We start from the raw sequence: 26,347 nt of genomic DNA, 5'->3' as shown, positions 1-26,347 counted from the left end.
TATACACGGTGTGTTTGATCGTTCCGAAGGACACAGAAATCCACAAACCTTTAATTGTTGCAAAAGTCTCCGAGATCACGAGATTGAGAGTCAAAAGGACCGCGAAAGAATTACCACTCGCTGGACAACAAAGACTAGAACGTGGAGAATGAAACTGTCTACGAGAAATATGAAGATAGTGAGGTTTATTGCAAGGCCTTTTATGTATTCAAGTGAAAGTAAAGAACTCCCCAAACGCCATGTTGAACCTTGCTATGCCCTCGAAGGAAATCCCGCCGCGGGATCTAGAGATTTCCACTATCTAAAAGCCCAGGAGAATCATGAAAGTGTAGGTTTAAATAGATCGTTGCAGACATTAGCGCTTCCCCAAAGTTCGACCGCCGTCGGACTTTTTAGTGTTGTCCTTGCTTTTTTGGCTTTCAGCGTCACTTCCAGAGGGGGTGGCAGAGTCAGACAGATCCTTTCGCTTTCCGCGCAAAGTTTGCCCAATTCCTTGGAACTTGGGCTGGTCATCCGGGACGACTTGACCATTCTCATCACGGGGTTTGACGGGTTTGATTGCATACCCAAAGAAGAGCTGATTAGGCGGGAGTCGAAGTGGTTGCGGACCATTGACTCTTCGGGCCGGAGGTAGATGTGAGGATCTTACAGCACCTGCAGTAGGCGTGGAAGGGTTAGGGGTCGGAGCCTTGCTGCCCTTTTTAGCGTTGAGACGTTGTCCGGCAGACAAAAAGTTGGATGATACCGCACGGGCACCTGCGGCAGCATCGGTGGCCTCAGGGGCGATGGCGGGGTAGTTGATTGATTGTGCCATGGTTCCATGGGGGTGCAATAGTCCACCAGCTGGAAGCTTTCCACCGCTAACGACGCTACCGGGTGTGCTGGTCCCACTAGTCCGCTGTGGCTCTTCGAATCCAACCGGCGGGGCGAAATCAACCTCCAAGTCGGTTTCTAGAACTGACACAGCATCCTTAGTGCCAGATGGTTTTGTCTCCAGCACTGCCATCTCATATACTTGGTCGTTGTATGAAAAAGTGAAGACGTCGCCTTTGGAAAGACATGAGAAATTCCGGAAGGCGTTTTCTAGCACAGCTTTCGGGTCACTAATATCGAGGAAGGAGGTCGACTGTGCTTGGAGTTTGATAAACTGGCCAGGAGGGAGGTCCGTCGATTTTATTTGAAGAAGATCACCAGGTTCCAGTAGTAATGTTTGCATCAGCTGTAGAGAACCGAGTCTTAGCACGGTCACAACACTTAGAGCACTTATGTCTTACTCACCCAGAATGGCAAATAGATTTTTCCTTCTTCAGCAATGAACTCAAGGACACCGGCATGTGTCATCCTCTTTCTCGCACCATTGTGAAGCTCGAATAGCATCGGATAGGTAATGTGCAGTCTGGTAAGCTTGTCCAATGCGCTGGGAGGCATGATGACCTTGCCACCATGATTCACGTTCTCTCGTTCAGGTCCAGGAAGCATCGCTACTGGATAGCAGCGATAATATTCATCGAAGCGACGGGATGTTGCGCCCGGGCGCGACATGCCGGCACCTAGGATTCCATCCATGGGGTCGTCCGACCAGTAACCAGGCCGGTACTAAAGCTGTTAGTTAGGAGGGTGAAGATTGGGAGAGGGATGGAGAGTTCAAGTTGATTTACCATATCAGATTCTTTGAATTTAAAAGATTAAAGATGGATATAGAGAAAGGTGTTAGTGGGACCAGGTTTATTTGAGGTACAATACGCCGCTTTCTGGATCGCCGTCAGTGACGCAGCTTGCTCGCTCCGCATGATTTTCCGCTCCGACCCCGGACAAGGAAATCAGCTCTCTCAGCGGTGATTTCCCCTTCAACTTTGCGCAACATTGCCTTTCTCATTTAGTTTCCGCTGAAATTCTCATCCCAAGCGGCATGTCGAGCTCATTTCCGCGCCCCAAGCGCGCAGGTGAAGATTTTGCCAGTACCGACTACAATGACGGCGGCGAGGATTCCTCAGAGCACAAGAAGCCCCGCTTCGACCTTCGCAACCCCTCAGCTCTTGCAGCCGATGCGCCCGAAGAAGACGCAGTACTAGACGCCGATGAAATTGGCAGACGTGGCCAGAGAGTAAGACGCAAGGCGGTCAATCTCGAGGGCTACGAATCGGACAGCGAGAACGAAGGGTTTTCTGCGCACATCGAAGAGAAATCAGCGCGCAAACGAGCCCAGCACGATACGGAAGACGATGATATGTTCGCCGAGCTACAAGAGGACTTTGGCGAAGAGGAAGTCGATGGCGACGAAGTTATACACAAGAACAAAAAGTCCGTTCGCTTCCTACGAGACGACGAGATCGAAGGTCAAGTCGCTTCTTCGAAAAGTGGAGGAGCGCTTCATGTTGATCTGAGCAAGGGTGCATCTCATGTTGATGACGAGGAGAGTGGTAGTGAAGTTGGGGAAGAGGAACGCGCACGAGTCGACGACGTGGTGGACGAAGAACTTGGCGCGGGTGGGAAGAAAAAGCACGCACCTCTCCTGGATGCCTTCAACATGCAAACAGAACAAGAAGAGGGCCGATTCGACGACCAGGGCAACTATGTTCGCAAAGCAGCAGACCCCGACGCGGCGTACGACTCGTGGCTGGAGGGTGTTTCCAAGAAGGACATCAAGAAGGCCAAAGAGGCTGCTGAGCAACGCGATGCAGAGCGCAAAGAGAAGGACCGCATGAACGACAGCATTTTGACCGCGGATGTCCTGAAGACGATCATCACCAACCTCGAACGCGGCGAAACAATACTTGAGGCACTGGCCCGACTGGGCAAAGGCCTTCCCCGAAAGCCTAAGTGGCAAAACAAGAAGAACAAGAAGAACGCTGCCCAGGATATCGAGATGACGGATGAGGACCCCAATGAGGTGGCTCGGAAGCAGGCAATTGATTCTCTTACTGGCGCCGCAGATATCTTGATGGGCCGCGGCCAAATAGATATATATGACACAGAGCGCGAAATGCTCACACGGCAGTATCGCAACGACACGGGTGAGGAATGGGTTGATCCTCCTGCGAGCGGAGTGACTGAGCAAGGTCCGGCCATGTGGGAATACAGGTGGTCAGACGCTAGAGATGGAGGGGATGCCCATGGGCCGTATGACAGCGCGATGATGGACTCATGGAAGAATGCTGGCTACTTTGGTGAAGGTGTTGAATTCCGCCGAGTTGGAGATTCAGGGTCATGGTCCCACACTGTGAATTTCTTGTAATATGATCGATCCCCCATATCACCTGGGCAGCTACGACTGCTTTGACTACGCAAAATACCATGGATGAATGAAATATTAATATCAGACCCTCCAGAACAGAGGACTGCAATTGAATCTCAAAAGGCCAAATCAAGTCAACAAGCGCCAGTCCTATCATACATCGTTTGATGTGACAAAAAATAAAATAAAATCAAAATCCAGTGTAGTTTTTTTCGACCCGCTTAACTGCCCACCGAATAGCCCAGTACTAAAACATGTAACCTAATTAAGATAGCTCCATGGCGTCGCCATTGGTAGCAGCAGTGAAGCTAACGGCACCTTGGTCACCGATGAAGCGCTGTTCATATTGGTTGACGAACTTCACACTCCGAGCGGGGTCATAGAACAATCGGAAGCTGCGCTGGACGTCATCAACACTGACCTCCTTGGCCTTTCGTTTTTGACTCAAGAGGTGTGAAGTAGTGATAATGTTGCTGGCATAACGCAGATTTGACTCCTGACCAATCTTAGTGAGAAGGGCGAGAGCATCAGGCGAAAGATCGATCTCCTCTTCCTGCGCTCGGATGGCGAGGATTTGACGGATCTCGTCACCAGAGTACATCTGTGTGCTAACGATAACAACACGATCGAGGAAATCAAGGGGTAGGCCATGAGGAGAGGTGTAGGTGGTTCCACGGATGCGTGACTGGCCGCGATTGCTAGCCATGATGACGATAGGGGCCAACTCAGCCTCAAGGGCACGGTTGATGTAGGAGTAACACTCGATATCGAGCATGTGAACCTCGTCAATGAACAGGACACCGGGAATAATCTCTGCCTTGCCCTCTTCCTTCCATTCAGCCACCTTGGTATTGATCTGGTCCCGAACTTCACTCCGAATCTCGCCCGTATCGCCGGAGAAGAGAGCCAGGAACCCTTGTGAACGCGAGTTAATGACGTCGATCTCGTGAAGGCTGACGGTGTGAACGATCTCCTTGCGAACCTGAAGCTCGCCTTCAGGGCATTGGACAAACTTGGTATCGGCGCCCATGGCGTCGTAGTCTCGAGAGCGTGCGTATGACCGGCCGAGCTTGGTGATCTTGCCCGAGGACTTGTCAATGGAGATCACATCTCCTGCCATTACTCGTTCCTTGGTCATCGAATCAATCATCTTGGTCCCCATGTCGTAAATCGTTTCCATGTCCGTAGTCTTGATCGTGAGCTTTCCTTGTTTATTTCCCTGCAGGTAGTCAGCATCCAATGCTATTAATTCCTTCCGCGTAGATAATTCACTTACGCCAGTAACACTCCGGTCAATCTGAATCTCCACAACTTCACCCTCAATGATTTCGCTCTCTTCCTTAATGCGCACACCGATGGACTTCCGGAATGCCTGGGTCAGGGCTTCTGTCTTCGACATCTCCATTGAGAAAATTTCAGAAGCAGCAAGCATGGTGAAAGGTACATCCGGTCCGAGAGATTGTGCCATGCCCATTGCAATTGCTGTCTTTCCAGTGCTCGGAGGTCCTGCAATCAGAACGGCGCGACCGGCAATCTTGCCTTCCCTCACCATCTGCAAAATCACTGCGGCAGCCTTCCGGGCCTTGTCCTGACCCACGAGGCCTTGAGACGATGTCCGAGGTTGAAGGGTGTCTACATCCACTCCAAGGCCTCTGATATGCGAATGGGCAGCGATGAGATTCAGTCCCCGGAGCTCCTTGCTCTCTGCGACAGTCGAGATTGGCTGTTCTGTTGTCAGCAACTGTGAGAATATTATAGAACGGTTGTAACTCACTACAGCCATACTTGGAAATTTCCAGGGCGGAATGTATCTTAAACAAGAAGATTATGTTGGTAAAATACGACAAAGCTCTAGAAAAGCAAAAGAGAAGAGAGAGCCAGGGCAGATCGCAGATCCCCGTGCATATCACCGCCCGGCAGAATAATCTCCCAAAGAAACGGTTTTTTGTTTGACTTTATTTCCACTTGTTGTATTTCCACCACCTCAACTGATTCCACAGATTTGGTGATTTTCAACGTTTCAAACCTGGCTTGTCTGGTTCCCTTGGATACCTCAAGGGGAACCGACTAGGCGTTTTCAACAATACCCACCCCGACAACCACTGTACCTCACGGCAAAGATTTCGCGTGGTGAATGCACAAATTCTAGGACGTTGGGGCAGACTGCACATCTTCTGTGTGGACCTCTGAAACCCCGCCTCCGGTCTTGCAAGTACGATGAGTATTCTGCAATACATTCACTCTAGGGAATATGGCCAGCAGAATGGATGTTGACTCTCCTAACCCCAATTCCCGCAAGCGATTGGGGGGCCCATTATTCCCGCCTGTGGCCCCTCCGACCAAGGCGCAAGATCCTCGGCTTGCCGGCACCGTTAGGCAATCAGTTGGTCCTCAATCATCGAATACCCAGCAGGCACACCAAAACCTCTTCATCCAGAGACCTGCTGCAGACCCGGCCCCACAGATGCCTCCACTCTTGACCCCTGATAGCGCTCGGGGCCCTACGTCCACAGAAAACCAAAATGCACCTGGTCATCACGGTCCATTGTCCATCTCAGATTTGGTCAACTCATTGGTCAAGTTGAACAAGTGCGAGGAAGAGAAAGAGAGACTCCAAAAGGAAATAGGTTCTATCGCCAAAAACCTACACAGGGCGAAGCAAAATCAACAATTCCCGAGCGTCATCGCTCTTTTCCAGCAACAGCTCGACGCGGCCAAAGATGAATTAGCTAACCATATCAAATCGATTGCCCAGTATAGGTCACTCTCCAATAAGGCGCAGGATAGCTTTAATTCGACATTGTCGCAGTTCAAGCCTCAACCCCAGCTCGAAAAGATACCCGAGAGGGTCGATAATCTGGAGTCCACGATCAAGGGAACGGGACAAGGCCCTGGCCTAACAGGCAGCGGTGACAATCCAATGAAAGGGAATACCGAAATTGGAGGAGTCCAAACGGACATCCGAAGCCGGGACAAAGATATCACTGAACTCAGGGGAAAGCTGGACAAAGTGGAACACGCCCTCGAGCATCCTAATGGCTTGAAGGAGGCACTGGAATACGTGGGAAGGATCGCGAACTCCGTCAATGTTCAATCTAAACGGAGTGGTCGATTTATGAACCAGATTTCAAGCCTTGAGGATGAAGTAAAGGCTGCCGACCAGAACCTTGATGGTAAGATTGCTGCCATTAAGAAGATGGTCGACACTGTCGAGGAAGAGCTCGAAAATTCCAACCAGCGGCTAGATACCAACATTTCGGATCTTGGTTCCAAATTGAAAAGTACGAATGAGTTGGTTGAGAGCAAGCTTTCTTCCATTGAAAGTGATATCAGGGCTCTCGATACTCAGCGACATAATCTGAACAATAGCACGTCAACTCAGGTCTCACAGATCGAAACCGACTTTGAAGCTCAAAGGAGGCAGGCGACGGAGAAGATTACCGCTCAAGAAGATCTTCTGGCTTCACTCAAAACCCAGCGACAAAGCCTTGACAACGGCGGCCGGCTTTCATCCGAAGCAACCCCAACTCCCCACAGCGGGGTGCTTACAAGAGTGGTGTCTCTGGAAAAAAGAGTTCAGAAACACGCCGACCTCCTGAACAATATTACGAACCTCCACAAGGAGGTGGATGTCATACGTGTAGCTGAATTGTCTGCTTTACAGCAGAATCAAGAATTGAGCCAAAAAACATTGCAAACCAGACAGGATGAGACTTTGGGAAAGGTGGAGGACCTGACGAAGAAATCTGAGGAAATGACCAACAGTCAGATGACACTCAGCGCGGACTTTTACCAACTTAGAGCATCCTTGCCTGGGAGCTTGGAGCGCCTCCGAAACCACCTCCAAAGTGAACTAGATGGATTCAAAACCCGCCTTACTCCAGTCTCCGATCTTGCTCAGGCCGTAACTAAGTGCGAGAGTAAAATCGAGTCTATCTCCAGGGGCATTCGGTCACTAGAAAATCGATGGAACAACATCACTACGGGCGATTTAGTCAATTCCATGGCACGTGCCATGCAGGAAATGTACCCCTCTGTTGACCAACTGAGTCAACAATTGACCGCCCACCGAAGTGAAATTGAAGCCAGAATTTCTGCACTCAAGTCAGATGCAGATGCGTTCAAGGCGGACACGGAGATGCTCAAGACAGATACGAACCAATTGAAGGCAGATACCCAAAAGGCCCAGGTAGATGCACAAAAGGCACAGGCCAGCGCAGAGATGTCTCGAGCACCACGGGTGTCACCCGAGCAACTCCAGACTTTGACTCAGTTGCCGACTTTGCTCCAACAGGTCAAAGACCTTTCTGACAAGCTTGTTCCAATCGAACGAGCTATCGAAGAGCATAGTGATGAGCTGCAGAAAAATCTTGTACTGCGGAGTGAATTGCACAACAGGGTCGAGGCTCAAGACGACGCGATCGGAGGCATTTCTTCAAGGGCCGAGGATCAGGTTGGTGTACTTGAAGGTATCACGGAGTCCACGGACCAGATCGGACCATTGATCAATAAGGTCGATGCTCACATCTCGCAACTCGAGGCCGTTCGACGATCGATCGACGAGTTAACTGGGGCTGCGGAGGGAAACCCTACAGCATCCGGTACTCTTGACGCGATCCGGATACGACTGAAAACCATGGAAGATTGGAGCAAAACCGAAGGCGAAGATCGCGCCGATCTCCGTGCACAACTGAGAAGCTTGAAGGAAGAGGCAGATCTTGACGCTCTCAAGGCAAAGCTCAAAGATTTGGAAGATCGGAAGGAAACCGAAGATAACAATTTTACCGAACTCCGGGAACAGGTGAAAGCCCTTGAAAACCGGGGACCGCCGGTATCATTGGAGCAATTTACTGCGCAGGGGGATGAGGTGAAGATGTACATCAAACGCCTGAGGAGAGCTGAAGACACTTTCAAGGTGCTTGGGAAAGGGCTTGGAAAAGGAGAAAGCATTGTCGAGATTCTCGCTCAGTGGGCGAAGGAGGAGCAGGAGGAGCAGGAGGAGGAAGAGGAGGAGAAGGAGGGCATCGATGGACCGGAAACTCCTCGACCCCAATCAAATGGTCGTGCTGCTTTTACTCCCAGGCCTACCGGAACACCCAAGACAGTCCCCACGGGCCCTACTCTAGGTGCATACCAACCAGTCGAGCTCAACGTGAAGGGTCATGCCGGCACTCCCACACTCAGCGTTTCGAAGTCAAACCACATTGCGATGCAAGTTCGACAGCCATCACGAACGCCTAGTGGGCCCAGCTCCAGTCATCCATCGCCGTATGGCGGCAAATCTGCCGAACCCCGTCAGGTTCAACATCTGAAAGCAAAGCGACGGGTGTCCTCTGTAACGGACTCTGAGGACGAAATAAGCACAGCCGAATCCTCTTCGGTGGTTGAGTCTTCGCCGGCTCCTAGCTCTGGCCCGTCATCTTTTCCTCTGGGCTCCAGCCGAAAGGACAAGAAGAAGGCAAAGAAGAGAGCAGAGTGGGCAGAAGAGAACTCCCATTCTTCAAACAGAACAAGCAAGAAGCGGAAGAAGAGCAAACTGGAGAATGAGTAGCTCCAGGCCTAATCTCATAGATGAGATTCTTCTCCACAATTATCACGGTGGGCCTGTTCTCCCCCTCGCGTCACTCTTCAATTACGAACCCCATGGGAACCAACGACAGCTACATGAGCCAGCTTTAGGGAAAGCATTATCAGGTCCATTGATACCTTGTTCATTAGTAGGCTCAAAGCCTGACCGGCGATTTACTACTCGAATCGATATCATATTACTCAGCACACCACTGCGTGAATTATTATTTTGTACATGGAATTCCCTACATACGTCTAATCTCTAAAGTCACGTGACTGATATACTACCCCAATAATGTGGGTCCCAATTATGTCGACCCCAAAAACTTCACGACCGCTATAAATATCGTGTAAGCATAATATACTATCAATATTCGTCAGAAAGGGGGCCATTACCTTGTCGGAATGCTTCAGGGTTCTCAGAAATGAGCCAGTGGCCCGCTTCGACGTCCGCAATCTGCGCGTTGGGGAAGAACTTCTTGATGGCCGGCACCGTGTCGTCCGAAACATACTTAGACCTAGTGCCACGAACGAAGAGCGTCGGACCGTTGTATTGCAGGTTATCAGATTCCTTGAAAGGGAAATCGCCCATATGATCTAACGAACCGCCGATGATGGATAGCGGTACTCGGAACTTAAGTGTGTTATCTTCCTCGGAACGTATCAAGTTGGTGAGAAGGAACTGGCGGATTGGAAGAGACTAAATAGTGTTAGCATGCTAAATATTACCGGAGGGTGCTAAGCTCATCAGCCCCCACGCTTTCTCCCCCTAGTCGTCAAAAGATGAACACCCCTTACCTCCTCGTAGTCTTCGAGAATCTTGTTAGCATCGGATTGCTTCGATACTTTCTCGGCTTCAATTTTCTGCATGCCGCGAACATATTTGGGGAAATCGCTCTTCAGGGATGCGTTCACGGGTGCGTTATCAACGGGGATCAAAGCTGACACGCGCTCCGGGGCACGTAGTGCTACTGCCATTGCAGCTTTGGCGCCCCTTTGCCAATGGTTAGTATGAGAAGAGAACGCAAGACGGATAATTCGCGTGCCAGAGCTTCACTTGACATGGGGAATATGACCACGTACATGGAATGCCCGATCAGGACGCATTTGTCCAGTTTCTGCTGCTGGATAAATTCCTGCACATCTTCTGCCATGGCACCGTAATTGTGCTCAGGGGCATGGAAAGATTGGCCATGGTTACGTAGATCCTGTTCATTTTGGTTAGCATCCTCAAAATACCTTTTTTTTTTTTTTTTTTCATGTCTTTCCAGAACAAGCGGACACTTACCAGTGCAAAGATCTGGCATTTCAGATCCCGTGCTAAAGCCCTGGGCCATATGTAAGAACAGGGGGATTTATACAAAGGTCTGTTCACAAAACATACTTGCCGATACTTCTGTTGTTCTGCTTTGATCCAAAGAGTCCGTGTAGAATCAGGATGGGGTCTCGGACAGCTTGCCCGTTTTCCGGGCCAAAGACCTGATATGCCAGCTCGGATTGCAGCATACGGGCTGTGGAGAAAGCCCGGAGGCCTGGAACACCACGTGTAACCGCCCTGAGGGAGAACATGTTCTGACCTTTGTGTTGAGAAAATGGCAAGTATGAAAAGGTTGGATCAATGATGATCGGGAACCTTGGAAATACCCGCGGCGGGCAAGCCGTTCGCTGACTAAGCAAGTTTGATGGCCCGGCGCCCGGCCTCAGGGGGCGACTGCCTTGGAAGGGGGCAGGTGGGCGCTACTGGGCGGGGCTTTGAAGCCGGCGCTTTCCAAGGGACCCTGGCATCAAAGGCTCCGGCCACAAAAGTCCCGGAAAGGGATGCCCACCAAGCCCCCAGCCCAAGGCCAACCAAGGCCACCACAGCCCCCTAAATATCACGGCTTATAATCGCTTCTGCTTACGGCAAAATTAGTTACAACGCGTCTTTTTGATCATTTTATCCCTGCTAACTGGTGAGATCGTCTCACTATATTAATTAGAGCAATTACCACAGAGAGAGAGGCAATATACTTGTAAGGAAAAATTGACACCGAACCTCAATTCAATATCTGTCACTGAGATTAGCTGGTGTTTACCGAGAATTTGATACTCTGCTGCGTTAGGCGTGGCGTGTATGCCCGGGGGGCCGCCATGACCGGCGGTGAAGGCCCCCCGCGGGACCGTGACCGTTAGAGGAGCCCGGCAACCCCACAATTACCATTGCCAACTGCTGATGTACAAGATGGGCCGTGTTGGCATGAGTTGATGCGAGCATATAATTGTATTAGTGTGTTTCCTGTCTACTCGGGGTATGTGCCGAAGTCAAGGTCTCACTGGTCGAGGTCTGGCCCCCAATTCTGCGACCTCGTGACTACCTATTGTAGGTAGCCGACTTCATCCCACCAAAGCTCAAAGTCCCCGCTACCCCCGCTGCCTCATCAGAGATAGCTTCATATCTTCATCAAAATAAAGTCATCTCATTATGGCCGATCAACCAAAGCCGTACAAGATTTCCGTTCCTGATGAGAGTCTCCAAGACCTTCAGCAACGCCTAGCACTTTCCAAATTAGCAACTCAGCTGGAGTCCTCCGAACAAGATCCTTGGGATTTTGGAACCCCAGTGAAAGAAGTACGGAGACTCATAGATTATTGGAAAGATGGCTTTGATTGGCGGAAGGCAGAATCCAAGCTGAATGAGCTGCCCCAATACAAAATGCAGATCGAGGTAGATGGATTTGGCAGTTTGGATATCCACTGTGAGTTTTGTGCAGAGATTCTCAAAGGTTCGATATTCACGGGGTTTAACTTGTAGATGTTCATCAAATCAACACCAACAAGGACGCGATTCCGCTGGTTTTTAGTCATGGATGTGAGTTTCGATCTTCTGTTCTATCGCACGACGAACTCTAATATCTACCTATAGGGCCTGGATCGTTCATTGAAGTCACAAAACTGCTCCCGATGCTAAAAGGCGACGACGACAGTCCCGCATTCCACGTTGTGGCTCCATCACTGCCCAATTTCGGCTTCTCTTCAGGGGTGACTAGGCGTGGGTTCGGACTTGCACAGTATGCGGAAGTCTTGCACAAACTCATGATCAAGCTGGGCTATGATCAGTATGGTAGGGCCCGAAAAAAAAATACGAAGTGTACCACCTACACCCGAAACTAACTTGGTTATACGCACAGTGACTCAAGGCGGAGATTGGGGCTTCTGGATTACTAGAACCATCGGTCTACTATACCCCGAGCACTGCAAAGCCTCCCATGTCAACATGGTGCTAGCGAACCCCCCTCGATTCACCGAGAACCCATGGGCAGCCCTGAAACATACATTGCTACCGTATAATGAGCGGGAAGAGACAGGCCGCAAAAGGAATGAATGGTTCGAACGAGAGGGCTACGGTTACAATCAACTCCAAAGCACCAGGCCACAGACTATTGGCGCGGCTCTAGATGATAGCCCTGTTGCCTTGTTAGCCTGGATTTACGAGAAGCTGCATGACTGGACAGACTCATATCCCTGGACCGACGACGAAATCCTAACCTGGATATCTATTTACTGGTTTTCTGCAGCTGGCCCCGCGGCAAGTGTCCGCATATACTACGAAGCTTTTCATGCCGGGATATCCGGGAAGTCATACAAGGAGTTGATTTCATACGTCCCGCGTGTGAAGTTGGGAATTGCGCACCTCCCTCGAGAAATTTCTATCATTCCTTGCTCTTGGGCTGCTAGACTGGGCCCGGTTGTTCAACAGAAAGAGTATTCCCGGGGAGGTCACTTTGCCGCTTGGGAGGTTCCAGACTCTATTATCCAGGATTTGCGGGCCATGTTCAGCAAGAATGGTCCTTGTTACGGGATTATTTCGGGCAAAGACGGATACTGACTATGTGATTGTTGGTTACTGCTATTTGCGGTTTCATAAATTTGATATTAGGATATGTACCCAGTGGTATCGGAGCTTGTTGAGGGGCTAGCAGAAGGTGGAGGATAAATTGAAGGTAACTTCACTTGTTCTTTCAGTCTTTACATGACAACAAGGGAAAGGAAGTAGAATGAAAGTAATCGATATTGTTGATAACGTGATATATTTCCTTCTCCAAATGGTACCCTCATACAGCCATCATCCCAAAACTGATCAACAAAGACGGTAGCACATAGTACAATGAGAGACTTGTCACAGTAGCACTACCAGTGGCCCTCTCGAAACTGATTAGTGACGCATTGTGGCTCGACGCTCCTGGCAGGACCACCTGCGAGGAATTGGCAGCATCAAAACTACCCGTGAATGTCATTTCAAAAGTCACATTTACTTTTGTCTCGGTGTCTGTGATTGTGAAACTACGTTCAAACCCAGCAACTGTCGAGCCAGAGAAATTCAACTCGAGGGTTTCATTGGTCATAGACCCATTGATATGTGTTCCAGTGGGCCATCCAATGAGGATCTTGCCCAACCTTCTCCCCTCCGAGCATAGACTATCCGGAAGGGAAATCATCTGATCCCGAAGACCCGAGTTGTCATACTCTGCTGGTTCCATGGAGTTCCTTTCACCATCTGCCCAGTCTTTGAGATCATAGACCCCGTCGAACAAAATCTGGTTGCTGTTATCCGCCGCCTGAGTTATGTTTAACGCAACGGCATCCATGGCCTTCTCGACGGAACCTCCACTGTACCAGTCCACCGTCGTGGTGAGTCGGATGAGATCCAGGTTTTCACACACACTGTATGAATAGTCAATATCCGAGACGCGGATGTTGCTCTCCCACGCCTTGAAGCCCAACGTGAAGGGATTGACGGGTCCGGCAGGGGTGGGAGCTTTGGCACCGACCCATGCAGCGCCCAGCATGCGCATGGATTGTTTGCCGACGGGACATGTGATCAACGGTGAACTGACGATGTCGCCTTCAGTCAAATTGTTTGGTGGTGTTATGACGGTGTATTTGAGACTGGCTTCGCCCTTGAAGAAGACGCCATCCCAGTCGCTATAAGCGCTAGCATGGCCACGGCGTGGTGCCCGGTTGTATTGGTAGTAGTGTGAAGGTTGAAGATCGTCAAAGTCGAGGCGGTGCGTATCGGAGCAGCGGTTTCCGCCCGATGATGTTGATGAAGAGGTGTCATCACTATCACCGGAGTCGCTAGACCCGCTGTAGCCGCCGGAGCCACTGCTATCGCTGTCGCTGTCGCTGCTAGAGCTATCGCCGCCCTTTCGTGATAATACTCCCGTTGGGATGGCTAGCAAGGCCAGGGTAGTGAGGAAAGTGTGACGAAGTAACATTGCTCTTGAAACCGTGGATCAGTTCATAGGGGTATCAAAATGAAATTGTATGTCAGCTCATCATGCCGATTGTTCGTGAAGAAGAAACAAGAAAACGAGGGAAAAAAAAGTCAACAATGGCCCGATTGGGCACGAGTATATAAGCACGTGCCTTCGCCGTAGGAATGATTCGTATTGTGCCCTAGTGAAGTGATAACACGGGATTTATACCTGGTTGACCCTGAACGCCAAGGTGCCAAGGGGTGGCAGCGGGACGAAGCTCGTATTCAGCGGATGACTATTGGACAGGAAGCCATCAAGTGCCCTTCTTTTGGAGCAAATGCAACTTTAATGGCCGTATTGATCATGTGTGGATTGAAGGCTTGGGGGCTGTGGAGTATTTGTCCAGTTTGGCTCGATGGATCCAAGATTTCTGGGAGAGGTGGTTGCTTCTGGTTTTGGAATCTTTGGGAGGGGCCTAATCGACGAACACCATGCACATAGCCCTGGAGCATTGCATAGAAATATCTCGGGTTGTGCCATTGCCTTGCCAAGGGCCAAGGAGGTTCAGTGTCAGGTCTGTGATACGGACCCCGTATGAGATGTCACTGTTCTGGAATAGAACGGGGATTGCTCTATCAAGCGATCCGTCTTCTTGCTGGTGCAATGACTGGCAATGTATGAGCACCATAACTGCGCCCAAACACTCAGAGTCCTCTTGTAGTTGGAAGTAGTCAACCCCCCCCCGCCCCCGAATTTAGTGCTTTCGCTTTGCTTGGGCTGATGCCCACAATATCTTCATGGAGATGAAGGATGAAGGATGAAATCCAGCCGAGGGGCACACAGTCACGGGACTCACGGTTGAATTTTCGCAGTGTTATTGCACTCTGTCTACCCTAAGTACCTGACCTCAGACCTCACCTCAACACGAGGGAAACTGAGAGCGTCTTTGATCAGAAGAGAGACAATCAGTAAATTCAGAAGAAAGTCAAACCAAAGGCTCTGCATAGAAATTAAAGGCAGCGCCTTCTGCCATGACGAGCAACGACGAGCGTGGTTTCTGGTTGGACTCTTACAATCACCAGCGCTCTGATTTCATTTCTTCTACTTGCTTAAAAACCATTCAGTGACACTGATACTGAACAAGCCGCTAAACTTTCGACTCTGTCCAAGTCAGGTCTTCACTTCCTGACCTTGGAAAAGGAATATGGGGAAGCAAGTCTCAAGAAAACACTCCACTCCGACCTCCGCGGAGAAAGTCCCTATGTTCTACCATGCTCTCTGTGACTCAGAAGTACACGTTATGTTGCTTGAACACCGGCAAATATACTTGAGATGACAAGGGGCCTTACCCCCAAGCACACATGACTGCGGACATACCAAACTGAGTGCAGCATCTTGAACGGCCCGTTATGTAACGTTCATTGAGCCATGGGTATATACATGTTCATATTTACAATTTCTAGCTGTCCAGCAGCACCGGAACCTTCTCAAGGAGATGTTCAACAATAGCATCGGGGCCACGCTCGACCTGTAGGCCCTGGGGAATAGCGTGAAGCTTGATATCGGGACGAACAGAGCGGGCAATCTGATGGATCTGCTGGGCCTCCTCGGCAGACCACATAGAGGCGCTGAACTATTCATCGTGTTAATGCGGAATTCCCGCTCGGCATGCTCGGAATTCCCGAAGCCAGACTTACCAGAACTTCGGGGTTGTGTTGCTTGACCTTGTCCTCAACTTCGTCGATTTCTATGCAAGACTTGTCAACCAGAATTCACCCCCAATGACGCTCAATATGCTTACTCTCGCAGTTGTCGACGTGGATGATAGTGTACCGATCGCTCAGAGCCTCGGCGACGCGGCCGATGAGGCGCTTGGCGCGCTCGGGTGCGGTGTTGACACTAACCAGGTGGAAGGGACCTTTAGGAGCAGACATGATGACGGGAAACTGAGGATAATTAGGAAAACGCGACCATCGTGGGAGTTCTGTTCTTTTTATTCTCCAGGTTGAAATCGGCCGCGCTCGCCACTTCCCCACATTGTGGGAGGCTGCCCCTCCGGCTTATCCAGCGTCGGGGCAGACAAAGTCCGCTATCGGTCACGATAGCCCTTATTATATATGGAGCTCTGCTTTAATCTACTTGTATCCTCCTTTTTTATTCTCCAATTAACACCGTCATGTCTAAAATCGCATCTACCTTCTCGCGTAAGGACTCTCAAATTGACACCGGATCCCAGACTGACAAAAAATAGGCCTGGTGCGCTTTGTCCCCAAGTCGAACCCCGCCAAGGTTCTAATTGGAGAGCCAGTCGATCTCCAATTAGATGTCGGATTGGCTCTTTACCAGGGCAAGGAGGTTGCGGTGCGCCCGTTCTCCGGCACTTCGGTTCTGAACCCTGGCCAAGTGACTGATGCGACGGAGACCATCGCGCGCATTCTGTCCCCTTTGGCGCAAAGCGAGGTTGGAACTATTCGCTGTATTGGCTTGAACGTATGTTTCAATTGAGGAGAGGAACGTCCAAAGGAAATAAATTGCTAATGCGCACTGTAGTATGCCTCTCACGCTAAGGAGATGGCGCTCCCGATCCCCGATGTCCCGACACTGTTCATGAAGCCGGCTAGCTCTCTGGCAGATCCTTGGCCTGCGCCAACAGTTCTGCCTAAGATTACGCAGCAGGATAACACTGGCGACTATGAATCTGAGATGGTTATTGTCATTGGCCGTGATGCTAAGGATGTGCCCGAGTCCGAGGCCCTCGACTACGTCCTTGGCTACACAGCTGCGAATGATGTTTCCAGCCGTACTTCCCAAATGAATCAGAGCCAATGGTCCTTTTCAAAGGGCTTTGACGGCGCTTGCCCGATTGGTATGTCCATTGACGCTGTATGCCATTCAAAAAGATCGCACTGACTCGATATCTATAGGCCCCGTTCTTGTTTCCGCTGCGCTTTTGCCCGACGCCAGCAATCTCCAAATCCGCGGTCTTAAGAACGGCAGGGCGATGCAGGACTGCCCGTTAACGTACGTTAGATTTGCTTCGCATTGCTTCTGATATATGGAATATAACACCAGCTAACGTCGGATTTCGTCGCAGTGACCTGATCTTCACCGTCCCCCAGCTGATTAGCTTCCTCTCTCAAGGCACCACCCTGCCTGCTGGTACAATTATCTTGACTGGCACTCCGCCTGGTGTCGGTGCAGCTAAGAACCCAAAAGAATTTTTCAAGGCTGGCGACGAGTTCGCCGTCGAGCTGCTGCCCTATATTGGAACACTCATCAACAAGATCGAGCACCAGTCGTGAATCCGGTATATAAAATGATAAATGTGGCCCTTCGGGGAATAGCTCTCTATCTACATGTATTCAATAAGACTTTCAGTTGCTCTGGCACATCTTAAATGCTATGTTGCATGCTTGCTGTAATAATGTAAACTCCATGCGAATCTTGCACATCCATGCATATGTTCCCAAGTCTCCTTAGATACACGACACGACTATCACAACCACTAACGACTACCAAAGCCGCCAGACTGGGCATATTTAGTTCCGGCCCGACTCACAAGGCAAGGGATGCTTAAAAAATGCGAGTCAACAGCCCGTATAGAGAAGCTTTTCACAGATCTCAACCGGGTATAAACTCTTCCCTGTGCGGAGTAAGTCTCTCCCGCCACATCGCCCTATAGATCCTGACAAGGGCTAAAGTGCTCAGAGAACGGGAGAAATATGTCAATAGGTAAGTCGAAACCATGTATTTGACGTTTACAGACTTAGCACAGTTTTCCTTTTATTGGTATAATGTGACGATCCTACTTAATTGGAACGTGAAGCCTATAGCATAACGGTATAGGAATACCTTCCCACTTCTGCATTTCGTTTATAGTGCCCGATCAGACATATTTAGCCAGAAGCGCAAGCCGAACTGTTCACCCGGCAGTCATCAATTGCATGACATGGCCTGTGGGCTTCATTGACCCGCGATGGTTCGATTTCAGCGCTACGGGACTGTACCGGGTCGGTGTCCCGAGCTGTCCCCGTTCTTAAAAGACAATTTCCGGCTCTTGTCTTTTGAGAAGCCTTTTTGCTGGACTTATTGTTGATTGAAAATTCTTTCCCTTACTTGTTTTCTTCTTTTCTATGCATCAATATTGTTGTTCTTGGCGGTATCAAAATTTAATGCCTCTATGCACATTCTACAGATGGTGATGTGAGCAGAATTAAACTACTCTTTTTTATGCTGCGATTCTATAATGACAGCAGATCCCCCTCGCTGATTGCCAAAGCTCTTTCGAGAATCACGCAATTTGTGTGTCAACTTATATACAATCTCGAACCTCGCCCTTGGTCGAGGCCGATGCCGATGCCGATGCCGAATCTCATACGAACCCGAACCCGATCGCTCTATCTTACCCACCGGTGCTCTAAACGTCAAAAGCGAAACAATAACCACAAAACGTCTGAACATAAAATACCGAACCGAAGTCGATCTCCCCTCCAGTCCCTTTACTCCTCGCTACGCCAAACCTTACCCCGCCAGTGCAGGAAGATGGTGGGAATAACACTGACGACGACAACGAGCGCGGACCCGATACCCGCGCTGGGAGCAATGCCGACAGTCTCGAACATGGGAGCAAACCTAAACTGAGGTTAACGACGACGCTGCAAAACAAAATGAGGGCGGCGGGCGCGAAGAAAACATACCAGAAGGGACCAAGGAAACCCCAGATCTGTCGGACAAAGGTGATAAAGACACCGATGTTACCAGCTTCCTGCGGGAAGCAATCGATGGCATAGGTGATCATGACCGTGGTGACAAGCTGGTTCCCGACAGCGCCAATAGCGGTGCCAATAATGGGCGTGACATTCCAGTGCCCGCTGGGCGATTCCTGTGTGCAGACCAGGAAGACGATCATTCCGATGATGGTGAGTGCGAAACCGAAGTAGCTGAGCCACAGGCGGAATTCTGGCTCGGCCTTGCCGCCGATACGTCGACTACGCCGGTTCATCCAGAAGTCTGACAACACGCCGCCCATTTGTTCGCCGATTACGGAGCCTATGATCGCACCTAGGAACTGCATCCCTAGCTGTTCGGCGTTGAGCTCGAACTTCTTTTCCAGGAGTTGGGGAATCTCGACGGTTGCGAGAATGTTGCCAAAGAGGAAGACCATTGCATATGCGCATGCTGGGAGGAGGATCGAGGGGTGTCGAGCCATTGTCAGTGGGCGGACGAACTCGAACCATGAGAATGGCGTTGGGTCGATCCGTCGCAGTGACATGTACTCAATCTTCCTCGCTGACTCCCTGCTCTCGACGCCGCTGCCCAGATAAAGAGTTTCAGGGCCGAAGAACAGATACAAGATGAATTGGCCGCCGTTGATCTTTGGATTGGTCAGCTAATGGACAGGTTTATTAACTACAATAGGGATGAGAGCTTACCATTGCTAGGATCCAGTAGATCCAGTGGTAGCCAACGCGGTAGGTGACGAAGCCGAAGATGAAAGGCCCAACTGGGACACCCAGGGTGATCAGCAGTGTCCAAACGCCCATGTAACGGGCGCGGTCTTTCTTGAAGGTCGTCTCCATGACGACTGCACTGCCGATAGCGGAGGCAGGCGAAATGAAAAAGGCCACCAGGGCCCGACAAGCAGCCAGAGAGGCATATGTGGTGCTTTTGGCACAGCCGATGTTACATACGAGACTGCAGATCAGAGAGACGAGGAAGATAGGCCGGCGCCCATACCGGTTCGATAGCGGCTTCCAGAACAGAGGCGCACCTCCAAGGATTGCAATTTGCAAAGAGGTCAGGTAACTAGCATCTTGCATTCCGACGCCGAGTTCTTTGGAGATGTCCGAGTAGGCAGGGATAATGCCGGCCGCGGTAAATGTGCCCATGCAAGCGTGGAATGCCACAAGGATGAGGTTAATCATTTTCTGCGCGTTGATACATCAGTCTTCTGTCCGAGGGTCTTCTCCATTTGTTTTGTAGCGAAAAGAATATTGGCTTACCTTCCACTCAGGCCAGTTGTAAGGGTCAGCTGGACTCATTCCGGGAACAGGATCAAGTTCCAAAGTCCCGTGTCGCTCCATCAAATAGTCTCGGTGTGCTTTTGGCAGTCGAGCAGCCATTGACTCGGCGTACGTGGCTGCCCGTCCATGTCCTGCACTCTCAACGAGATCGATGTCGGCTTTCGTGCCTGGAACCTCCTCGCCCTCGTCTCGCCGAGACGAGTTCGCTTGCAACTCGAAGGATGCCATATTGCTTGCGTTTCCGGTGAGACCAGTGGAATCAGACAAGCACTCCAAGGCTCAAAATCACCCTCTATGTATGATCCAACGTGGTATTGTTGACCGTGGTTGAAATAGCCGGAGGGAGCGTGGGGAGTATTGAATGAGAGGACTACAGGAAACTGGAAACTGAAAATAATATCTCAGGGTGAGCCAATTGAGGGCACCAGGGGCAAACAACAATGACCATAGATCTGGGGGCTTCTGCAGCTCCGCTGGGGACGCGAAATCAGCGAGGGACTGGTGAAAAATGCCCTGGGTGTGCATAATGTGGATAACCAAGGCACTAATCACGCAGCGTTCGCCCAGTCGGATCTCCCCTGCGCCTGGGGTTGGTATTCTCCGGGGTTCTCGGCTCCGTTGCGGGTCCTTCGGGGAGGAAATGGACAGAAAATGGGGTCATCATGGAGAGAAATGCGGAGGCAGTCCACGGTTTCTGATTAGAAAGCATCGGTACCAGCGAGTCAGGATGCCGCTAAATAAGTCGCTGTCATGGAGTGATGTAAAAGGCATCGCCATGGCACTTGACCACGGCTAGCCGATGAAGCTTTTCCTATACAGTACGGCTTCCATCCCGAGCCAAGTACCGAAAGCCTCTCTACATTGGCGTCTTGGCGCAATTTCCCTGGGATCAAGCTATTTATTTTCGCTGAATTCACCGTTCACCCTGAGGAATTCTCAATCGGACGGCATTTCGATGCTGCATGCAAGCCGCGCAAACCTGCGACGCATTATATTGGACTCGGCCAGAGCAGTGTTGGGGAGAGAATCGGGAAGAAGACCATAGTAATCACACTTCCTTGGCTGTATTGCCACGACGCCTTGTTTCCGCTTGAACGCTGTTGACTTGAATTCGAACACCTCTTTTATTTGCTGGACCGTATACATCGTCCGCAGTGGTTTCTCTTTGTTCACATATTTTGTAAAGCAAATATGCATTCGAACCTGTAGATTCGTTTCTGTATGTACATGGTCTTCAAGATGTCTCAATCCCTTTGCTGGCAAAATATATTTCCGTGATCGCATAAGCAGTCCCACACCCCACAATTTCCTCCCCACAATATACCCTTAGCTATTCTTTCTCATCGACAAAATGGCGTCAATGGGGATAATGACGGCACCGCCTGCGGTGTCAGGAGGCAAGAAACTGGTCTGCCGAGTATGTCACAAAGCATTCTCCAAGACCGAACACTTGAGGGTGAGTAGACTCCCAAGGCTTCAAATCCAACTTTCCCACGAAGGAGGGACCACCAAGTGATACGAGATAGACTAACGGACTCCATAGAGACATGAGCGTTGCCGTATGTTCTGATTTTCAGATCCTCCAGTCCTTTTCTTGTTGACTCTGAACAAGTTCCAAAAGGAAATATCCACCCAGCTGACCAGAAGACTTAGATACGGGATCTAAACCATATGTCTGTAAAGAGTGTCGAAGGCCCTTTGCCAGACAGGATGCTCTTACTCGCCATGAAAAGCTGCATACTCGTGCTATAAATGCAAAGAACGGCTCTTCGGAGGTTCACTTGCCGCCACATCCTACCTCTTTGAATTCTCTCCCTTCTTGGGATACGACAAGTGCTTCCACAGCTGATCCGGCGTCAACTTCAGCAACAAGTCACTCATGGGACGAGTACCATCTCGGAGACCATGGAAGTATGCATGATGTTGCCTCGGAGTTGGACTTTGAGCTGGTCTGGCCTGATTCGGAAGACTTGTTCCAAAGCTTGATGTCCTCGGATACGACAGACCAGTGGCAGATGCCGCTTGGTACCTTGCCGTTTCCACCTGTTGTGCAGGATATGAATGGTATGAGCTTCGGGTCTCCGAATTTATTTGATGACCATAGGTCTACTGTCGGGGCAATACCGTCCGGTGGAGGTCACCAGGCAGTGCAAGATGTCACAGAGATGGTAACGAGCTCGGTGAGTTGAGTGTTGCATTTTGTCAGACGAGTGGGTTGTTAAAAACCTCGGTCAAGACACTGGTCGAACCGAGATCGATCGAAACTGACGTTCTATTTTCGTAGTCATCCAGTGTTACCGCCGCCGTGAAAGCTACATCCATCACCTCAGTATTCCTCGATGAATGTCTCCATATGTTCTTCGTTCGCTTCATCCCCACATTCCCAATCTTGCATCGTGCAACTTTTGTTTTCCGCGAATGCACGCATGCTCTCCTCCTTAATGCCATTGCTATCGGCTCTTTGTACCTAGGCCCCAAGGTCTCGGTTGCAAAGGGCGAAGCCCTGTGGCGCCTAGCGCATACCGCACTTTCGACTTCATGGCAGTCAATGATCACGCATAATGGCCCATATGATGCATGCAAGGGAGTTCAGCTGATGATCACAGCCTTGCTGGGCCAGATCTATGGGGCGCTATCAAAGAACCGGGCAATTCGAACCACTAGTCAGGTATTCCACCCGCTTGGCTTCTTATGGGCAAGGCACTGCGGCATGTATGATAGCGAGCCATACTCACTGGACAACCTCCCCTCGGTCGATGCCCCCGCTGCAGAAAAAGAACACCAATGGCGAATCTGGTCTGCGCGGGAGATCCAGCAACGCTCTCTGCTAGCCTACTATGTCCTGGACGGGCTTGTGGCTCAAACGTCGAGTGATGGTGCCTCTTGTCGCCATGTGGCAAACCCACTTAGCCTCCCAAGTAGCGAGGAAGCCTTTGATGCTAGCACTGCCGATGAATGGTTGGCTCATATGCACGCACAAAAGCCGGATCAATCCTCATTCAGAACGATTTTCCGCTCACTCTTCCCACCGGTCGGGAACTTCCGCACTCTAGAGAACCGTTTCTCCGCCTTCTCACTGCGTGTGGTGCTGGAAGGGCTCCAGTCTCTAACCTCCGACTCTGATGACAACGAATTAGCCGTGGGAGTTCCTAGCCAATCAGACGTCCGGCGAGCCCTAGCTCAAGTTCATGAGACAATATCCATGAGCATCCACTTTACTGCAGCAGAGAGACTCGAGATTCTCCTGCGCTGGCACACAGTCTGCCTAGATACAACGATCAACTCTACCGCCCTCTCTCGCCATGTCTGCTCGCGCTACAACATTGTCCAGCACGTCTCTGGTGGATGCGGAACCGTCCGTCCGGGCTTCGATCTAGTCAAATGGGCGAATTCAGAAGACGCGCGGCGGGCCGTCCTCCACGCAGTCGCCATCCAAGACATCGTAGAGCAATTACCACGGGGTCGCGCGCACGCCGTTCACATGCCCAGCTCACTATTCGCAGCGGCAACCATATTCGTTGTCTTTTCACTTGCAGGAGTCGCTACTGTGAATTTGCCTCGTAACACCGTTTGGCAAGACGCTTTGCTGTCCCATGCGGATCTCAACCTGGGCCACGAGGATATCCGGCCTCGATCTGGCTCAGAGACAAAGCGTTTTGTCGAGGACGGAAATGGGGCTTCCTCGCTTCCGCTTCCTATTGGTGGTTCTGCCAGGAACCTGCTTTATGAGCTCAACTCAATGCAAAAGCTTTTCCGGTGCTTATCTTCTCAGTGGGGTATTGCACATGACATGGAGGATATTATTGCGCAATGGATTCAGCTCTGTCATTAGGCGATCCTGCCGGACTCGATCCCCGAATTGATGAATGCTGATTTACATGGAAATTCGCTCGTGTTTGGCGTTGGTGGAGGTGTCTCGGTGAATGCTTATTGGGTGACGCGGGGATGTTCCAAACGTTCATATATATCTATATACCCTTCACGTCGAATTCGAATACCAAATTGAAGAAAGTTCTAGGTTGTGGCTGTCAGTTTGTTCACCTATTGTCCATGTAGTCAACGAACCTGTCACATTTTGTGCAGAAGCTCTCGAGTATTTTGCGAACTCTGCTGCATCATGTGTTGACTTTGGTTGTGCTCTCCCTAAAATCATTGAGTTATCCCCATCTCCAGGTATAAATCCAATTACCTCGCCAGTCAACATCTAAAATGAATGGCAACACTCGTCATGAGAGGGAATATGCCCGAGATTATCCCAGATGGAACTGCTGACAGCACTAAGCCACCTCCTGGCGCGATTGCTAATTCTTCTGTCACTGGTCTTGCGTAATAGCCAACAGTATGTACCTATAAATAGTTACTTGATGGACTTCGGACAAATCGTAAAGGACGGTCCCGATGTCGTTGATGTAGGGTTGTGACCACGTGGTTCACGTGCTCTGCCTTTCATGCGCGGTTGCCTTTGTGCAGCTACTGTGCCCTAATTTGTGATGTACCGGGTGATTCTAGACAAGTTAATCCTACCAGGTGTTTTGAAACGCTGGTTAGAATGTCAAATAATCCCTGTATCTATTGTTTATTTACCCTGATTCTCACTGGCGATGTTGACTCACTGATTCACGTAGAAGTGTATTGCGCCCGAATTCTAAGGCAAGGATGCTGTAGTAGATGTGACCAAATATCTGACTGAATGAAAGCAATATGCATCCATGGATGTATACACGCAAAAAGACCGAATCTCGTAATTCACATTAATCGCCCGGCGATTTCTGACAATCACGTGTCAGGGCCCAAAACGAGGGATAAACGCGCCTCGACGCGCCCCGGACCTTTCCGACCCACTTCCAGTGTCATTTACGCTCCTTAAGGTTAGTCTAGCCACTGACATTCTTAATCTCCTTGATCTGTGGGTCCAGCCCTGTGATATCCATCCACATACAAGCCGAGTGGTTCAACCCGGTGGCAGCGTGGCGTCCCCATGCCCAACAAGACCAGATGATCGTCAGTCAGACCTAAGACACCACAACCCGGCATCGGCTCCAGCGATTCCCAGAATGGATCTTGCATCAGCCCGTGGGACCAAACTCAGCGATATAGTAATCGATCACCGCCCCAGCACAGGCCGTGGCAAGAAGCTTACCCTTGCGCAAGAGAACGTTCTGAAGAGGCTCTATCAACAAAAATTGCGCTCTGTGCCAGATGGTGAGCTGCCAGCGAAAGGGTTCTGGGTGAATCTCGCGTCGCAGTTTCGCGAGCAGACCGGTCGTGAGTACTCATGGTTGTCTGTGAAGCGGCGGGCTGCTGGTTGGAGTCAAAAGTCCTTAGAAATCGAACATCGGTTGGATGCTAGCGACCTCGTGGCTGAGGATTCGGAACTTGAGCCTAGTCATCAAGATGTTGCCCGTGAATCCCCCTCTCAGGAGGATCCACGTGACAGCGAACAACAACCTATGCTGCCATCAATTAAACACCAGCGGGATTCGACCACCCTGAAGTTGTCTGAACTTGAAAAAAGCCCCGGTGTTGGCGACTGGCTGCAGCGCAGTTGGTCCCCAGGCGCCACAGACCCAAGCCCAGGCACCAGTAAGAGTGTCAGGTCCACTCGCATGGCTCAAGCCCGCCCCCGATCAAGATCGCCCGCCCGTGTATCGCAGCCTGGGTACCGTTGCCGATCTTCTTCAACAACGAGCCGTGCCAAAAGCATCTCTAAACGGTTGCATCAGCAGCTGGCCTCTTCCTCCAATGCAGTAGTCGGGCCTGGCACCCATCCTTTGTCTGGCTCACCAGTCTATGAAGATGTGCAGCCCAGTCATCTGAGCACACGAAAGCCACATGAATTCAGCCGTATCCACAGGTCAGTGGAGAATGGATCTGAGAATCACGCTCGTGATTCAGCAATATCTAAGCATGGAAAGAGTAAAGTCAGCACCGGCCTTCTTGCGTCGCCACACTTATCTGAGCAAGATGACTTACCATTGGCCCCAACTCGAATCAAAAGGAGGCGTGTTGCAAAATGAACGGATCCAGAACTGTCCGGAGGAATGACTGAAATATGGTGAACTCGCATATGAATGTCGCTCACAGATCAGAGTGATGCGATTGAGGAACTGGGGATGAAATTGTTTGCTGCTTTAATACCCTCCTACATACAGACCCTGTTACTAAGTATGTTCCCACTCCAGGGCTCCCTATTTTCCCACCAAAACTGACCAAGTTTGGACCCTATTCTCTCAATAATTCTATATTGTAACATATTTTTATTTTTTTTATCATACATTAACCGT

General features: G+C 50.4%; 12 protein-coding genes across 12 annotated transcripts; 6 read left to right on the top strand and 6 right to left on the bottom strand.

The window, feature by feature from the left end:
* Positions 1-355: 355 nt before the first annotated feature.
* Positions 356-1,661, bottom strand: N7489_009989 (polyubiquitin-binding protein UFD1; the record flags this gene model as incomplete). The annotated part of the gene is made up of 3 exons (XM_056715738.1): positions 356-1,219; positions 1,279-1,596; positions 1,659-1,661. 3 exons carry the CDS (start codon positions 1,659-1,661, stop codon positions 356-358), a joined length of 1,185 nt encoding a protein of 394 aa, XP_056563360.1.
* A 248-nt stretch (positions 1,662-1,909) lies between these two features.
* N7489_009988 (GYF domain-containing protein) lies at positions 1,910-3,235 on the top strand (the record flags this gene model as incomplete). The annotated part of the gene is made up of 1 exon (XM_056715737.1): positions 1,910-3,235. One exon carries the CDS (start codon positions 1,910-1,912, stop codon positions 3,233-3,235), a length of 1,326 nt encoding a protein of 441 aa, XP_056563359.1.
* A 196-nt stretch (positions 3,236-3,431) lies between these two features.
* Positions 3,432-5,018, bottom strand: rvb2 (RuvB family ATP-dependent DNA helicase reptin; the record flags this gene model as incomplete). Its single annotated transcript, XM_056715736.1, has 3 exons — positions 3,432-4,454; positions 4,512-4,958; positions 5,010-5,018. 3 exons carry the CDS (start codon positions 5,016-5,018, stop codon positions 3,501-3,503), a joined length of 1,410 nt encoding a protein of 469 aa, XP_056563358.1. The 3' UTR covers positions 3,432-3,500.
* Positions 5,019-5,498: 480 nt separating this feature from the next.
* N7489_009986 (uncharacterized protein) lies at positions 5,499-8,786 on the top strand (the record flags this gene model as incomplete). Its single annotated transcript, XM_056715735.1, has 1 exon — positions 5,499-8,786. The coding sequence occupies one exon, from the start codon at positions 5,499-5,501 to the stop codon at positions 8,784-8,786; it is 3,288 nt and encodes a 1,095-aa protein (XP_056563357.1).
* A 384-nt stretch (positions 8,787-9,170) lies between these two features.
* On the bottom strand, positions 9,171-10,372 carry N7489_009985 (uncharacterized protein; the record flags this gene model as incomplete). The annotated part of the gene is made up of 5 exons (XM_056715734.1): positions 9,171-9,503; positions 9,602-9,797; positions 9,887-10,011; positions 10,092-10,131; positions 10,188-10,372. 5 exons carry the CDS (start codon positions 10,370-10,372, stop codon positions 9,171-9,173), a joined length of 879 nt encoding a protein of 292 aa, XP_056563356.1.
* An 892-nt stretch (positions 10,373-11,264) lies between these two features.
* N7489_009984 (epoxide hydrolase family protein) lies at positions 11,265-12,668 on the top strand (the record flags this gene model as incomplete). Its single annotated transcript, XM_056715733.1, has 4 exons — positions 11,265-11,538; positions 11,595-11,651; positions 11,706-11,903; positions 11,971-12,668. 4 exons carry the CDS (start codon positions 11,265-11,267, stop codon positions 12,666-12,668), a joined length of 1,227 nt encoding a protein of 408 aa, XP_056563355.1.
* Positions 12,669-12,894: 226 nt separating this feature from the next.
* Positions 12,895-14,058, bottom strand: N7489_009983 (uncharacterized protein; the record flags this gene model as incomplete). Its single annotated transcript, XM_056715732.1, has 1 exon — positions 12,895-14,058. One exon carries the CDS (start codon positions 14,056-14,058, stop codon positions 12,895-12,897), a length of 1,164 nt encoding a protein of 387 aa, XP_056563354.1.
* A 1,441-nt stretch (positions 14,059-15,499) lies between these two features.
* On the bottom strand, positions 15,500-15,974 carry N7489_009982 (uncharacterized protein; the record flags this gene model as incomplete). Its single annotated transcript, XM_056715731.1, has 3 exons — positions 15,500-15,673; positions 15,738-15,787; positions 15,842-15,974. The coding sequence occupies 3 exons, from the start codon at positions 15,972-15,974 to the stop codon at positions 15,500-15,502; spliced, it is 357 nt and encodes a 118-aa protein (XP_056563353.1).
* A 242-nt stretch (positions 15,975-16,216) lies between these two features.
* Positions 16,217-17,342, top strand: N7489_009981 (fumarylacetoacetate hydrolase family protein; the record flags this gene model as incomplete). The annotated part of the gene is made up of 5 exons (XM_056715730.1): positions 16,217-16,244; positions 16,292-16,530; positions 16,591-16,906; positions 16,965-17,061; positions 17,135-17,342. The coding sequence occupies 5 exons, from the start codon at positions 16,217-16,219 to the stop codon at positions 17,340-17,342; spliced, it is 888 nt and encodes a 295-aa protein (XP_056563352.1).
* A 1,197-nt stretch (positions 17,343-18,539) lies between these two features.
* On the bottom strand, positions 18,540-20,291 carry N7489_009980 (uncharacterized protein; the record flags this gene model as incomplete). Its single annotated transcript, XM_056715729.1, has 4 exons — positions 18,540-18,672; positions 18,738-19,414; positions 19,473-19,967; positions 20,043-20,291. 4 exons carry the CDS (start codon positions 20,289-20,291, stop codon positions 18,540-18,542), a joined length of 1,554 nt encoding a protein of 517 aa, XP_056563351.1.
* A 1,123-nt stretch (positions 20,292-21,414) lies between these two features.
* On the top strand, positions 21,415-23,895 carry N7489_009979 (uncharacterized protein; the record flags this gene model as incomplete). Its single annotated transcript, XM_056715728.1, has 4 exons — positions 21,415-21,519; positions 21,607-21,622; positions 21,717-22,243; positions 22,348-23,895. 4 exons carry the CDS (start codon positions 21,415-21,417, stop codon positions 23,893-23,895), a joined length of 2,196 nt encoding a protein of 731 aa, XP_056563350.1.
* A 1,222-nt stretch (positions 23,896-25,117) lies between these two features.
* Positions 25,118-26,080, top strand: N7489_009978 (uncharacterized protein; the record flags this gene model as incomplete). The annotated part of the gene is made up of 1 exon (XM_056715727.1): positions 25,118-26,080. The coding sequence occupies one exon, from the start codon at positions 25,118-25,120 to the stop codon at positions 26,078-26,080; it is 963 nt and encodes a 320-aa protein (XP_056563349.1).
* Positions 26,081-26,347: the final 267 nt, after the last annotated feature.

This window comes from Penicillium chrysogenum, assembly GCF_028827035.1.
Source record: "Penicillium chrysogenum strain IBT 35668 chromosome Unknown utg000005l_segment0_segment0, whole genome shotgun sequence".
Lineage (NCBI taxonomy): Eukaryota > Fungi > Ascomycota > Eurotiomycetes > Eurotiales > Aspergillaceae > Penicillium > Penicillium chrysogenum.
This window is presented reverse-complemented; position numbering and strand designations above follow the sequence as displayed.